At 39.5% G+C, this 12,237-nt stretch overlaps 1 protein-coding gene across 4 annotated transcripts in view; it reads right to left on the bottom strand.

Annotated features, from left to right (window-relative positions):
• Positions 1-12,237, bottom strand: part of cd2ap (CD2-associated protein) — a 67,418-nt gene that overhangs the window by 22,378 nt on the left and 32,803 nt on the right. For all 4 annotated transcript variants that reach the window (XM_008294999.1, XM_008295000.1, XM_008295001.1 and 1 more), the window contains exons 9-12: positions 12,071-12,169; positions 8,438-8,491; positions 5,640-5,676; positions 1,892-1,954 (exon numbers count right to left, since the gene is read on the bottom strand). In XM_008294999.1, the coding sequence (XP_008293221.1) occupies positions 1,892-1,954; positions 5,640-5,676; positions 8,438-8,491; positions 12,071-12,169 (253 nt within the window). The remainder of the gene's footprint in view (positions 1-1,891; positions 1,955-5,639; positions 5,677-8,437; positions 8,492-12,070; positions 12,170-12,237) is intronic.

Here is a 12,237-nt window from a genome sequence, read left to right as displayed (position 1 = left end):
GAAAACAGTATTCAAATAGAAAGAATACCGAGAAAATACCCTCAAAAAATTTTAAATATTCTGGAGAAAAATAGATTGAAAAAAAGAAAAAAAAAGGGCCAAAAATCTCTTTAAATTATTAGTGGAAAAAACTGGAAAATACAAAAACTTTTTTTTTTTTTTAAATCACAAAATTGCAATTACAATATACCCCTAAAAATAAAATATCTTGTTCGTAAAATGTGGTGGGGGGAAATATATATATATATATATATGTGTGTGTGTGTGTGTTTTTTTTTTTTTATTGTATTTATTTTTTCCTTGTCTTATTTGCGTCACCTAAAACAATAAAAATGTAACATTTAATAAATTGATTCAGTGTTTCTGGAGGTTCAAAAATAAAACTACTAAACAGATAAATGAAGTTTACTCTATTAAACTTAGAGCAAATAAAGGAGCAAAAGTTTAATGGGTGAAAAAAAAAAAAAAAGAGCAATAGAGAATTAAAAAATGCAAAGAAACAACCAAGGTGGACAGTCTTCGTGGTAAACCTTCCCCTCCTAAAACGTTTAAACTGTCTCCCACCCGGTGACAAGAGTTTTGCCTGATGTAGTTTGGGCCTTTACAGGAAAAGAGCAGCGATGGATAAAAGCTTTTCTCTGACAGTTGTCACTCATTGAGAGTTTTCTGGCCTATGAAAGAATTTGAAGCAGCGGGATGACGTTGCTTGGCCAGTGGCAGTACAGTGCTGCAGAAAAAGCGCATTTAACTCAAGATTAGTTTGCTACAAAAAGCGCAATGTTAACTTCTGTGTTCTCAATTTAAACTCCCACTGCTGCACTAAAACTAGGGCTGCAGTCAATGAAGAATATGTAGTTCGACATAAACTATCTACCAAAATAACTTAGAAAAAAAGATTAAAAGCTGGTATTTGCAGCATATTCAATCATTTTAACCTCGTTATCTTACACTCAAATGATTACAACAGATTGAAAGCTGACCAGCAGCCCAAGTTACTATGATTTCTTAATAATATATAAACTGGTGATGTGAGCACAAGAACTATTGAGGTACACAACGCAGACAAGTTAGCCTTCTGTTTTGAGATGATCTGCCATGTCGGTTGTTGACCTGTGATTTGCAAACTGCTGTCTGTAAAGTTTACACTGGACTTCTTGGCCTTCTGCTTTAATAAAGCGCAGCCACACGTCTTATTTGACATGGTGTCGATAGGTTAGAAGCCCACACAAGCCAAGCAAACATTCGGTAAAGGTTAAAGAAGTTAGACTTTGCAGTTCTGCCAGGTTTGGCGAGTTCAAAGCTGGGAAAACATGCGAGGTAATTTGCTCCTTCTGCTGCCAAAAATAATGAATACATTCAGAAAGGCTATTGATTTAGCGTTTTTCTCTTTATAAAACGAACACCAGTGAGACTGAGAATTCAGTCAAATGAGAGCATATCGAGCAACCAATAAACCAGTCGATCCAGAGACTATAGCCCTAAAATATTACAACTTTATACAAAAGGCTAAAATACGCAGCAAATCCATCCTCAAACGAGCATTACAAGAGCTGCAGACAATGCAGTTGTGACGCAGCAAAGAGAAAGACTGCAAACCCACTCGTCTTGAATAAGAGACCAAGTGCTGAAGCTTAGAGAGCAGGAGTAGGAAGGATGAATGCACTAAAAGCGGTTTCAGACAGAGTACACAAACAAGAAGGCCACAGAGGGAAGCAAATGTGGGACTGAGGTTTGTCTACTCTGTCGTGCCAGAAACGTCAAAAGAAGAAGAAGAAAAAGAAAGCTTCTAACGTGTGGAGCAAAGCTGTCAACAACGTGAGGAAACGGGAGGATGAGACGAGATGGGGAGGGTAAAGATGGACGCAAGGAAAGACGGAGAGTCCGGCTGTACCTCTGTCCTCTGGCCTGACGAGGTGAGGCTTCTTGTCGGCACTGGGGACCTCTGGCTTGAGAGCTGAAAAACGAAACATGGTGTACGCAGAGTCACCTCGTTTGTCTGACTGAACTGATTCAAGATTCAGCAGACACTGAGCAGGAATGCACACTTTCACAAGAACAATCCCACAAAGAAACCACCGCTCTCTGACACACAAACACATCCAATCCGCCTACTACCATACATAGAGAGACAGACCTGAGTTTAGCACATATAGATTCATTTTAACGTCTGAGTGGCACAACCCCCGTACTGTTTACCCATTTGTGGTTTTGTTTATGTCAGATGTGCACACGGCAAACTGCAACACAATGCAGTGGTAGCAGGGTATGAATGCAAACTCTGTGACTTCCTGTGCAGACAGAAAAACAATGATGCAACTGTGCATTTTGCAAACTGTAGCTTGGTGCCGATATCAGGACTTCTTGTACAGTAAAACTAAACCACTTAAAAAAAAACAACAAAAAAAAAAACAGAGAGAGGTAACTCTGTCTTCGACTTTCATGTCTGGTAAGACGGAAAGTAGAATGCTCCTTCATCTGTAACAGGGTTTCATGGAAGCTTTTCAATCAGTTTAATGCAAACAAGAATCAGAGGTTACAGCAGAGGCTTCCAGCTCATAATGATGCTGTTATTGCAGATGTTTTGGCATCAGAATACACCCTTTGGGTTTTGCAGCAGTAACACAGAATACACAGACTGGAACACTAAAAGGGGGATGATGGCTGCATGGGTGTGACAAGAGATCAAGGTCATTCCCAGACAAATAATTTAAAACGTTCTACATGGTGCAATCAAAAGGTTCGTGGACTGCTCGTGGTACGAGACACGTATGCAACGTGTGTGGGAGACCACGTAGAACTGTGCTATTAACAGTAGAACCTTTGTTACAGATGTCTATCCTGCTGCCCCCACCATGATGCCTCCTGTTACAAAAGGACAATAACTTCTAATAACTTGTTTAACTGCAAACTAAATTTTATAATTCATCCTACATCCACCCAACCGGTCGAGGCAGATGGCCGTCCCTCCCTGAGCCTGGTTCTGTCGGAGGTTTTTTTCCCCTGTGGGGGGGCTTCGGTTCCTTCCCACTGTTGCGGACTGCTAGCGTACTGCTGAAGCTTATAGGGAATCCAAATGTTTTGGATTGTTGGGTGTTTCTGTCTCTGCCTTTGTTAAGCGCTATGAGATGACTTGTTGCTGTAAATATGCGCTACACAAATAAAATTGAATTGAATTGAATTTTGACCACTGGTAGGTGTGCATTTGCAATTTCTCCGTGGACCTCAAACTGACACAGAGATGGAAACGTTACATTCTGTGAGTCAGCAGCAGGGATGAGCCAATCATAGCTGGTGACGATAGTGAATCTGCAGTTACCACCAAATGCAGCACTTTTCACTGTCTCCAAACTTAGACGAGGCGCGCCAGGTCAGAAGCACACCAGGAGCATGTTGGTGGTTTTCTTTAACATCCATGTGGTTTTGCGACAGGAATTCATGCCCCAGGGATGGACTGTCAAGGTAGACTTCTAACTGTACATCTTGAGGTGTCTGAGGGAGAATGTTAGGTGGAATCTACCTGAACCGTAACGTTATAGCATGTCGTTCCAATGTTCTGAACACCTGATTACAGCAAACCACAACAACACAATTATCACTCCTCACTTCTCTTCTCAGCAAATTTGTCTCCCTGTGACTCCTTCCTCTTCCCCAAAATGAAATTCAATTTGAAGGATCGCTGTTTTGACACTGTGTAGGCGGCTGAGTGTCCATCACAGAAGAAGCTTGACATGTTTACAAAGTGGGACTACCAGGGAGCGTTGCAAGTGCTGCAGAAGTGCTCAGAGTGCTCCATCACTGCAGAAGACAACTATTCTGACGAGGACGGCAGATAAATCAGGGTCGGCTTTTGGGACTTTTTGATCACATTTCGTATTGTAACCATATAGTTCAGTTTTTTTTTGCTTTGTTTTGTTCCTTTGTGACGATGTAGAAATGCACAGATTACCTGCTTATTCTAGCTGATGCAGAAACCAGAACTGGTAAGATTTGTTGACAAATGCAAAAAGAAAAAATATCTATATATTTCTTAGATTAACAACTTTTCCCAGTACAACCGCAAAGCCTAGCCATCTTTACTGTGATCTAAAGATTCTATCAACCTTGTTTATTTTGGGTGCATTTATAAATATGTAGACAGGTCACATCTCCTTATTGTCAAGCATGATTAGGGCACAAAAGTTATTAGAATAACTTTATATGCTGTTAGACTAATTAGTGGTTTGCCTGACTTCATAAAGCAGCTAAAAGCCTTGTGGCAGAATCCATCCTCTCCTCCTCCTCCCTGTGCTGCTGATATGAAGAGACAGCAGCTCTACACATGTTTACACATGGCCGTACGAAATTATAAAACAAGCAGGCTATGAGGGCTGATTGTGGGTGAGGAGGTGGAAAAAAGAAAACGCTACAAGTTTATATTTTGCTTGTTCAAACGCTGCTGCAGAAAGTCCTCATACAGTGTCCTTTACTGGAAGGTGGCGTTTGATACGGAAATAACGAGCACTGTCCTCTTTGACTGGAAGACGGTATAACCTAAACCCCCAAGGAGTTGGAGAGCGCTCTAAGGAGATAAGAAAAACAGGATTTCTGCTGAAGACCAATTACATCTAAACTGTCCTGCATTTGCAGAAATCTCTTCATTTTCAGGAATCACTTTGTATGATAGGAATCGACTGGAATTCATCTTCAAATGGTTGTTTATCACCATAAGACAGACGAACACAAAAGACGTGAGGGACAATATTCCAGTGTTATTATGGATATACTCTAAATTCTCTTTCGCACTGACAAAAGCCTGAGAATTATGGGTAGTAATGCTTCACAAAAATGTGTTTGTGTCTGACAACAGGGCGTACGGAGACATTTTACAGGTATAAAGCAAACGTGGGATTGTCCATCAGTATATGTTGTGTTTTTCAGTCACTACTGCCAACAAACTCATCGGCTTACAATGAGAAAGCATGAATTTTCGCACTTAAATTAATTAAATAAACTAATCATTTTTAATTATGTAATTAGTCCACCAATCATCTACCACTTATCCAGATCCCGGCTGCGTTCGTTCTATTCATTGCATAATTAGGAATTAATGCTGTACGCTAATGAGGAGTGATAGAAGATGAGACACAATGATAACTAATTCTCACCCATTTTTGTCCCTACTCTACTTTTCTACTTGGACCATTATAATGGTGAATAAAGGACTGAACTGCATTCTAAGTGGTATTTACAAAGTCGAAAATTTAACAAGCTAAACTCTGCAGAAACTAGAAGAAACTCATTTTTAAATTCACATGAATATCCAGCCCAATGATGTCACATGTTAACCAGCGTATGAACAGAAGGCTTTTATATTATCCCTAGAAAACAACTCTTCAAATCATTCTTGGTTGGCAAATTAGATTTTTGTTTTTGAGTGGTAAAATTAGAAAATCTGTTACCACGCAATCTGTGCAATGACTGAAAGCTAGAAGTAACTGGACACTATCATAAAAGATCCTTCCAGTGCACCTCTTCATGTTTAGAAGCAGCGAGGAATACATTTTGTGTTGAGAAGAAGGGTACTCAACTGTAAGCTACACAAAGCAGAACTCCTTGCTTGAGTGCATTTAATGAGACACAGTGTGTGAAGTGCTCCTTACCTGCACTTTTTGATGGTGGAGGTGGTTTTTTCGGTTTCTAACAGGAAGAAAAAGAGGGAGACAAAGTAGGTCAGCCGTGACAGCACAGTGGAAGATGAAGCATTAAGACAGCGCTGTATTGACTTTCTCAAAATCGAAAAGCCCCAACCTGGAGAGAAAAAGGCAACAAATTAGGTTTGGTCTAAATTTGGAAAATCTAATTCGCTGTTCTCAGTTTAGCAATTAGATGAGACGCACAACTCCGCTGACTCATTTCATTCTAAGACTGACAAAAACGCACCTTTTAGCTTTTTATGTCAATTGACGTCATACCTACAATTATGCTTCAGTTTAGTAATCACATAAACATTAACCTCAGTTTTGACAGTAACGTAATTTGCTGTAAATACGCCACATCAGATAATATACATCGATATAAAAATTAACATCTTTATGATCTTGTGACACTAATTTCAGTCGATGCTCACCAGCTTGCACACAGTTACTAAATTAGTCTTCATTGTCCCCAAACCTTAGTACTAACATAAAACAGTTGTCAGTTGAATCCAATTTGGGGCAATTCCGTGATGTGTTATGTTTTTCTCATTTGTGTAGAGACTTCTACGTTCAGACAACAGGAACTAACAGGAAGAGTGCACACGCTGAGAGTAGGAAGTTCCAACTCTGTCATTATGTCAGCAGCTTTGCTTTATAGTCTCTCATCTGTGTTCTTCTACTGCATGACAGGGTGAAGCCTATTGATCTTGGACTTAAATCACTGAAAGGCGTTTTTTTTCAAAAGTAATACTTCTCGGGTCTAAATACTGCTTTTGATGCTCTCCAGTCAGAATTTCAACTTCATCACAGCAGAGTGACTGAACATCCACTTTAATACAGACTGTAGCCCGATTTCAGTCTTGGTAGGAATTAAACTCATTCAACATACTGCAACATAGTACAATACAGAGTGAGAAACAGTAAAGAACATTATAGCACAGCGCTACACTGGTTTGAATCCTACTTGAAGGGCAGACAGCACTGCCTTGATTAGTAATTAAACATCTGAGCACAAAAAATAAATAAATACATGGAGTTCCACAAGGCTCCATTGTTGGGCTTCTCATGTTTCTACATCAACAAACTCCAAATAGCTCAAAGTATGACACAAATGATCAGATTGTGGCTTAAAAACTGATTCTGATTGATCTTGCACATTCTGACATCTCATTCCAGAGAAAACAGAGTGGAGGGGACCTGTGGGAGAAGTAATCAGCAATGATGGGCTGGTTGCTGACAGCCATTAAACAAGCAAGCCATTTACAATCCACTTCTATTATCTAACCCCAGTGGGTCTTGCTACACATTCACAGAATAGCTTTTCTCATAATTAAAACGTCATCCTGCTACGAGGGAAATTCCAGATTTTACACATTCACAAGACTGAAAACAAACACTTGCTTCAGTTTGGCGTGAAGCATTGCGTGATCAGTATTAATTTACACCTAGAGGTCCGAGAGTTTAATTAATATAATTAAGCATTCTCCAGCTCTGTTATTTATTCAGTTAAGTGCAGATACAGAGCAGTAAACACTGAAAGCTGCCACAGATTATACAAAAACTGATTTCATCACTGACTGTCATATTTCCCATTATGTCTGAACTGGAACAAGGTATTTCAGTGGTTTATAACACAGCTCAGGGTTTACGCACTGCTCACATTTCCTTACAAATAACTCATCTTCTTTTACAGGAGGCTTGTGTTGGATTTTAGAGGATTTAATAATTTGCTGTTCCCTCAGGGCATTCCTTTGTTACAAGAAAGGGTCAAACATGAGGTCACAGTGACCACCAAAATCTAAACTAGTTCACCCTTAAGTGTCACATATTGGTATGTTTCTTCAGGAAGTTAAGGCATCACAGACTTGCGAATGGGACAAATACCCCGAAAACAGCTATCAGCGACACAGACGAGTGAAACAAAAAAAAAAAAAGAGAGAGAGAGAGAACACAACCTGAAATTTGATTTTAAAAATCGTAAAAATTACTCAAAAATGTTTTAAAAGATGCTCAGGACCTATAGATAGTAAGCATATCTCTGAAACTTAGTGTGGACCATGAGTAATACATCTTTTGTTTTTCTTACACTTTGTCTCTTCACGCCACATGATGACATATTAACACACTGACACACTCCTGAGGTCGGAGCAAACAGCAGAGGATCATACCCAGAGCCAGAGCAAACACTATTTCGATCTGGCTTGACTCAAGTCCAGGGTCTGGTCTTGATTACTATTAACCAAGTAGACTGGTGAAACCTCTAGTAATCCTCTTCCCTTTAGATGCTGGCTAAAGAAGTATCACAGTCGGTGATCTGACGTTTTAGCTTCTTATCTCAAGCTAAACTGGAGCTGTGGTGCCTCCAGCTATGTGAGCAGCAACGAGGCAGCAGCTCTAATCTATAAACAGTCCCAACAACTGGGTTTGTCTGTGATATGACTGACACCCTGCGTGTGAACACATGAACAGCATCGTTCCCGGTGATCTCGTGACAGACGAGAATGACACCTGTAACACGACAAAGATGGTGACAGCTGCAGCCTTAAAATATTTACATGAGAAAAACAATGGACAGCAAACTCAAGACAAAAGGGTCTTCAGTTTCTGCGAAATAAAACTAAATGTTGCCAGAAGAATAAAACTAAACCACAATCCGTTGGAAGAATTATCACAGATTCCCACAAGCAAAGAACTTCTGGATTACTAAATGTTCCAAGATACCGTGAAAGTGCATGAAAAACAACTCTTTCATTGGGGCTTACCTCCTCTGACTCCTGCTTAGGTGATGATTTCACTGACCCTCTTGATGTGGGAGCCTGAAACAGGAACACACAGATTCATACCTGCAAAAAACCTTCAAATGACTTTCTGTAATCCCACCTCAAAGGGCTTTGATGTCCCTCATATGATATGAACAACAGTGGGGGTCAGAAATCCACTCTGATAACAGAACATACGCATTCACCGTTAGCATTTTCACCGTGTGCTCAAAACACCATTAACATGACCTGAAGATGCTCTTTAAAAGCTGTTGCACCTTTCTACAAATAAGCTCTTTACAGCAAAATACATCTGGTTGATTATCAAGATGCCTTTTAGCGACGTGGAAAAGCTTTCAGAACAAACCAAAAAGGTTTTCTGCATGTGGGTGTAGGAAACTTACACTGTGCTTAGTGCTCCATCACATAAATAACAAACATGTTACAAATTAAAGGAAAAAACCTTCATACATAAAGGCAGGTAGTGCACATATGGGAATCCAGTGCTGCAATAGATATACGCGCTGGTCTACAGAGGTGTGGAACAAGTGATGAAGTCAGATGAGTCATCGTCCCCCCTATTCTTAACAAGTGGGCGAGAGCGTGTGCGATGTACAATGTAGGTGTGAAAGTTGCGTCTCTACAGCGAGGGGATCCAGGGACAGAAAATGAGGGAATGTCTTTTGGAAGAATTGTGTTTCATTCTTTCAGTAGAGTTCCAGAAACTAGGAAAATTAAAGCCAAGGAGCACTGAAAATAACCCAACACCTTACTAACACACTTTAGGTTGGTTTTTCCTTTAATTCGTCACCAATCTACAGAACTTCTTATGTCAAGGCTCAGATGAAAGTGACTAGTGTGAGGAATGGATTCACTATCATCCTGTACATGTATTGTTTTGCCCATTTGAGCTCAATGTCATCCATAGCTGTTGAGACATCTTATCGAAAGGACATACACTTCTTCATCATTTTTTTCACTTTAAAAGCAAACTTTGTTGGAGCTTTTGACAAGTGGAAAAATATAAGACCCTCTGAAATATCAAACAATAATACAAATATTGACACTCCTCTTTGCAGAGAACCATTACAGCAAACAACGCTGTTAAAGTTTTCCGAATTAAAAAAAAAAAAAAGGTAAAGAAAACAGCTCTGTAGGTATAATTACACTAACTTCCTTGTTGTTTAAAGGATATCCATGTCAATACAAGCCCAATAACAACAAATAACATTTTTATATGGACAGAATATTTCAAACATCTCGCCCTCCACATACGTTTAAAACTAGTAAAATGTGTCACATGGAGTTTCACAACAAATGGGCAAAAAAACCCAAAAACTATCTATAAATTCTGTGAATATTTATTATTCATTTTCTTATTATTCTTTTCCTATCATTATTTTTTAAATAATTTCTTTGGTCTACAAGATGTCATAAAACAGTGAGGCCCAAGGTGGTTTCACAAAATAGCTTGCTTCTGATTGACCAATAGAGAGCAAAAGACTGTCATAAAATCAATAGCGAATCCTGAAGCTGAAACTGTGGAAAAGGCTGGTTATGGAGAATAACACATCACCATAGCAACCTCAGGCCGAGGCAGGCTGTGGGAATCCCCTGAGCGAGCGGTGAACAGCCAGCACAGCTGCTCATTGTGGAAAGAATTTACTCACAAGTAAACCCTTACATTTAGGGTGCTTAGATGTTTATGGGTAATCCCTCGTTTCGTCACTCGACATGGCTACTGAACCTTCCAAAGTTTAACGATGGCTTAATCACCTCAAGGGAATTTCTAGCCTCCTTGTTGCACACTCTGTGTTTTGGATGACACATTTATTTAGCTGGGAAATTTGCCCCACTGCCAACAACTGTTTTCACACCTAATCTGTTTGACTCAGTTAGAACGAACTCTGGTCTTATCTTGCCGGGTTTGTTTTTTTTGGTGAGAAAGCTGTGAACCAAACAACCAGACCTAAACCAGTTATTTGATTCTTTCTATCTGAAATACTGGGGAACCCATATTATTTTGTGATGGCAGATGTGTGGTTTTAATATGAACTGAAACGCTAAACTACTGAAATATCCATCTGCTGATGTCAACCTGCTCAGACAGCCATCTTTTAATTGATTCTAAACATGGACATAAGTTTCGTTAGAACACACTACACACTAAGCGGGGAGTTTGCCCCCAGAAAAGCTCATTTACTGGGAGTTTTTTTTTTCACCAATTTGTGTCTCTCTCTACATCAGTTTACAGAATGAAAAACACAATAATCAGCCAATTCAAAATAAAAGAAAAGGCTTTCGCTTTCTCCTAGAGATCAACTTTCCTCACTTGTTGAGTCAAGACACATACAGGCATGATTTACTCTTTTTGTAGTGTTCTGTGTCTTTTGTTTTGGGAGGTAACCTCTTTTAATCTGTGTGCGGCAATTTCTATTCATGTACAATCTCCCAAACTTTAATAAGTTATATGTGTTCTTGCAAACTTTCTGTTCATTTGGAACACATCATCAGCAAGCAATCTGTGTTTGGAATGATCCTTAGAAATGTACATCTCAAGTGTGAAACTGTAGCTGGCTGAAGCCCAGAATGCAGCACATTTTTTTTGCCATACTCGATTAAAACATAAATAAATCAACTGTTACAGAATAAGACTTTCTTAAAGCCTCTAAAAAAATCTGGGAAACAAAAACACTTGACAGTAAACTGGGAGAAACATCATCTATTGGTTCACAATGCACTATATTTGGAGTTTTGGAGAGAAGCTGTCCTAATAATAAATCTCATCCACCTCCTCTTCCCTTCTGACTCCTCCATGTTCATCAACCTGCTGCTTGCTCAATGCCAGAAGATATGCTTTACCACCACTGACTGAGATCACAACATTGTGTGTGTGTGTGTCAGGAATAATTACATTTGCCACAAAAGATTCAGTGTTTGTATGAGCTCATAATTCATATTTTGGGAGCAAATAAAGACCAACTCCTGAAGGAAAAAAAAACAAAAAAAAAAAACGTTCTCCTGCTAGAAGTCTTCTGTTTCTTTCATGCATTTATCGGGTAGATGACAGATATGGAGTTCTATCTATACATATGTAACAGACTGGGTAAGCATGGCAACACATATGTCAGCATGTGACTGCAGTGTTTTTATCCTGATGACTCAGACAGTTGAAAGCAGTTCATTGTTTGGATCCTCTGTGGACTTTCTCCATTTCATGAAGTCAATTAAAAAGCGATCCCACAGTAACACCCAAAATACAAGTGAATGCATTTTTTTTTCCCCCTGGCCCAGATCAGATAAACTGAACTACAGGTTTAAAAAGAAATTAAGTCGTTTTATGTCTTACATCCACATTACTATTTGTGCTTTTATTTATTGTCTGTTATCATTAATGACGAGGACTGCTCTCTTGTTTCAGACCAGCTCCTCCACACACCAACATGATGGCATTCAGATGATGACAAGAGTAAAAGACTGTAAATGATTGTGCCTGTGTACCCGATGCTTTAAACATGAGGCAGCTCAATCCTTCACCACAGGACCCATAGAAAGTGTTTCACATTTTGACCTAAAGGCTTACTTCTTGAGCCAAATGCCTTCCAACAGTTCATTCAATTCCTTTTCTAACCTCACCTCTTTCTCTCCTTCAGAAACCATGGTGACAAAGTTGTCAGGGAAGACGCCCTCTTTGCCTCCGATCTCGCCTCGCCACCAGCCCGGCTCTCCTGTGTCCTGTTGAGAGAACCAACAGGGAGAAAACAAAGATTATTTCTTTATTTAACGCAGATTTGGAAGGACCA

The sequence above is a fragment of the Stegastes partitus genome, unplaced genomic scaffold (genome assembly GCF_000690725.1).
Source record: "Stegastes partitus isolate 25-593 unplaced genomic scaffold, Stegastes_partitus-1.0.2 Scaffold1014, whole genome shotgun sequence".
NCBI lineage: Eukaryota > Metazoa > Chordata > Actinopteri > Pomacentridae > Stegastes > Stegastes partitus.
Note: the sequence above shows the minus strand (reverse complement) of the source record. Positions and strands in the feature narration are given on the sequence as shown.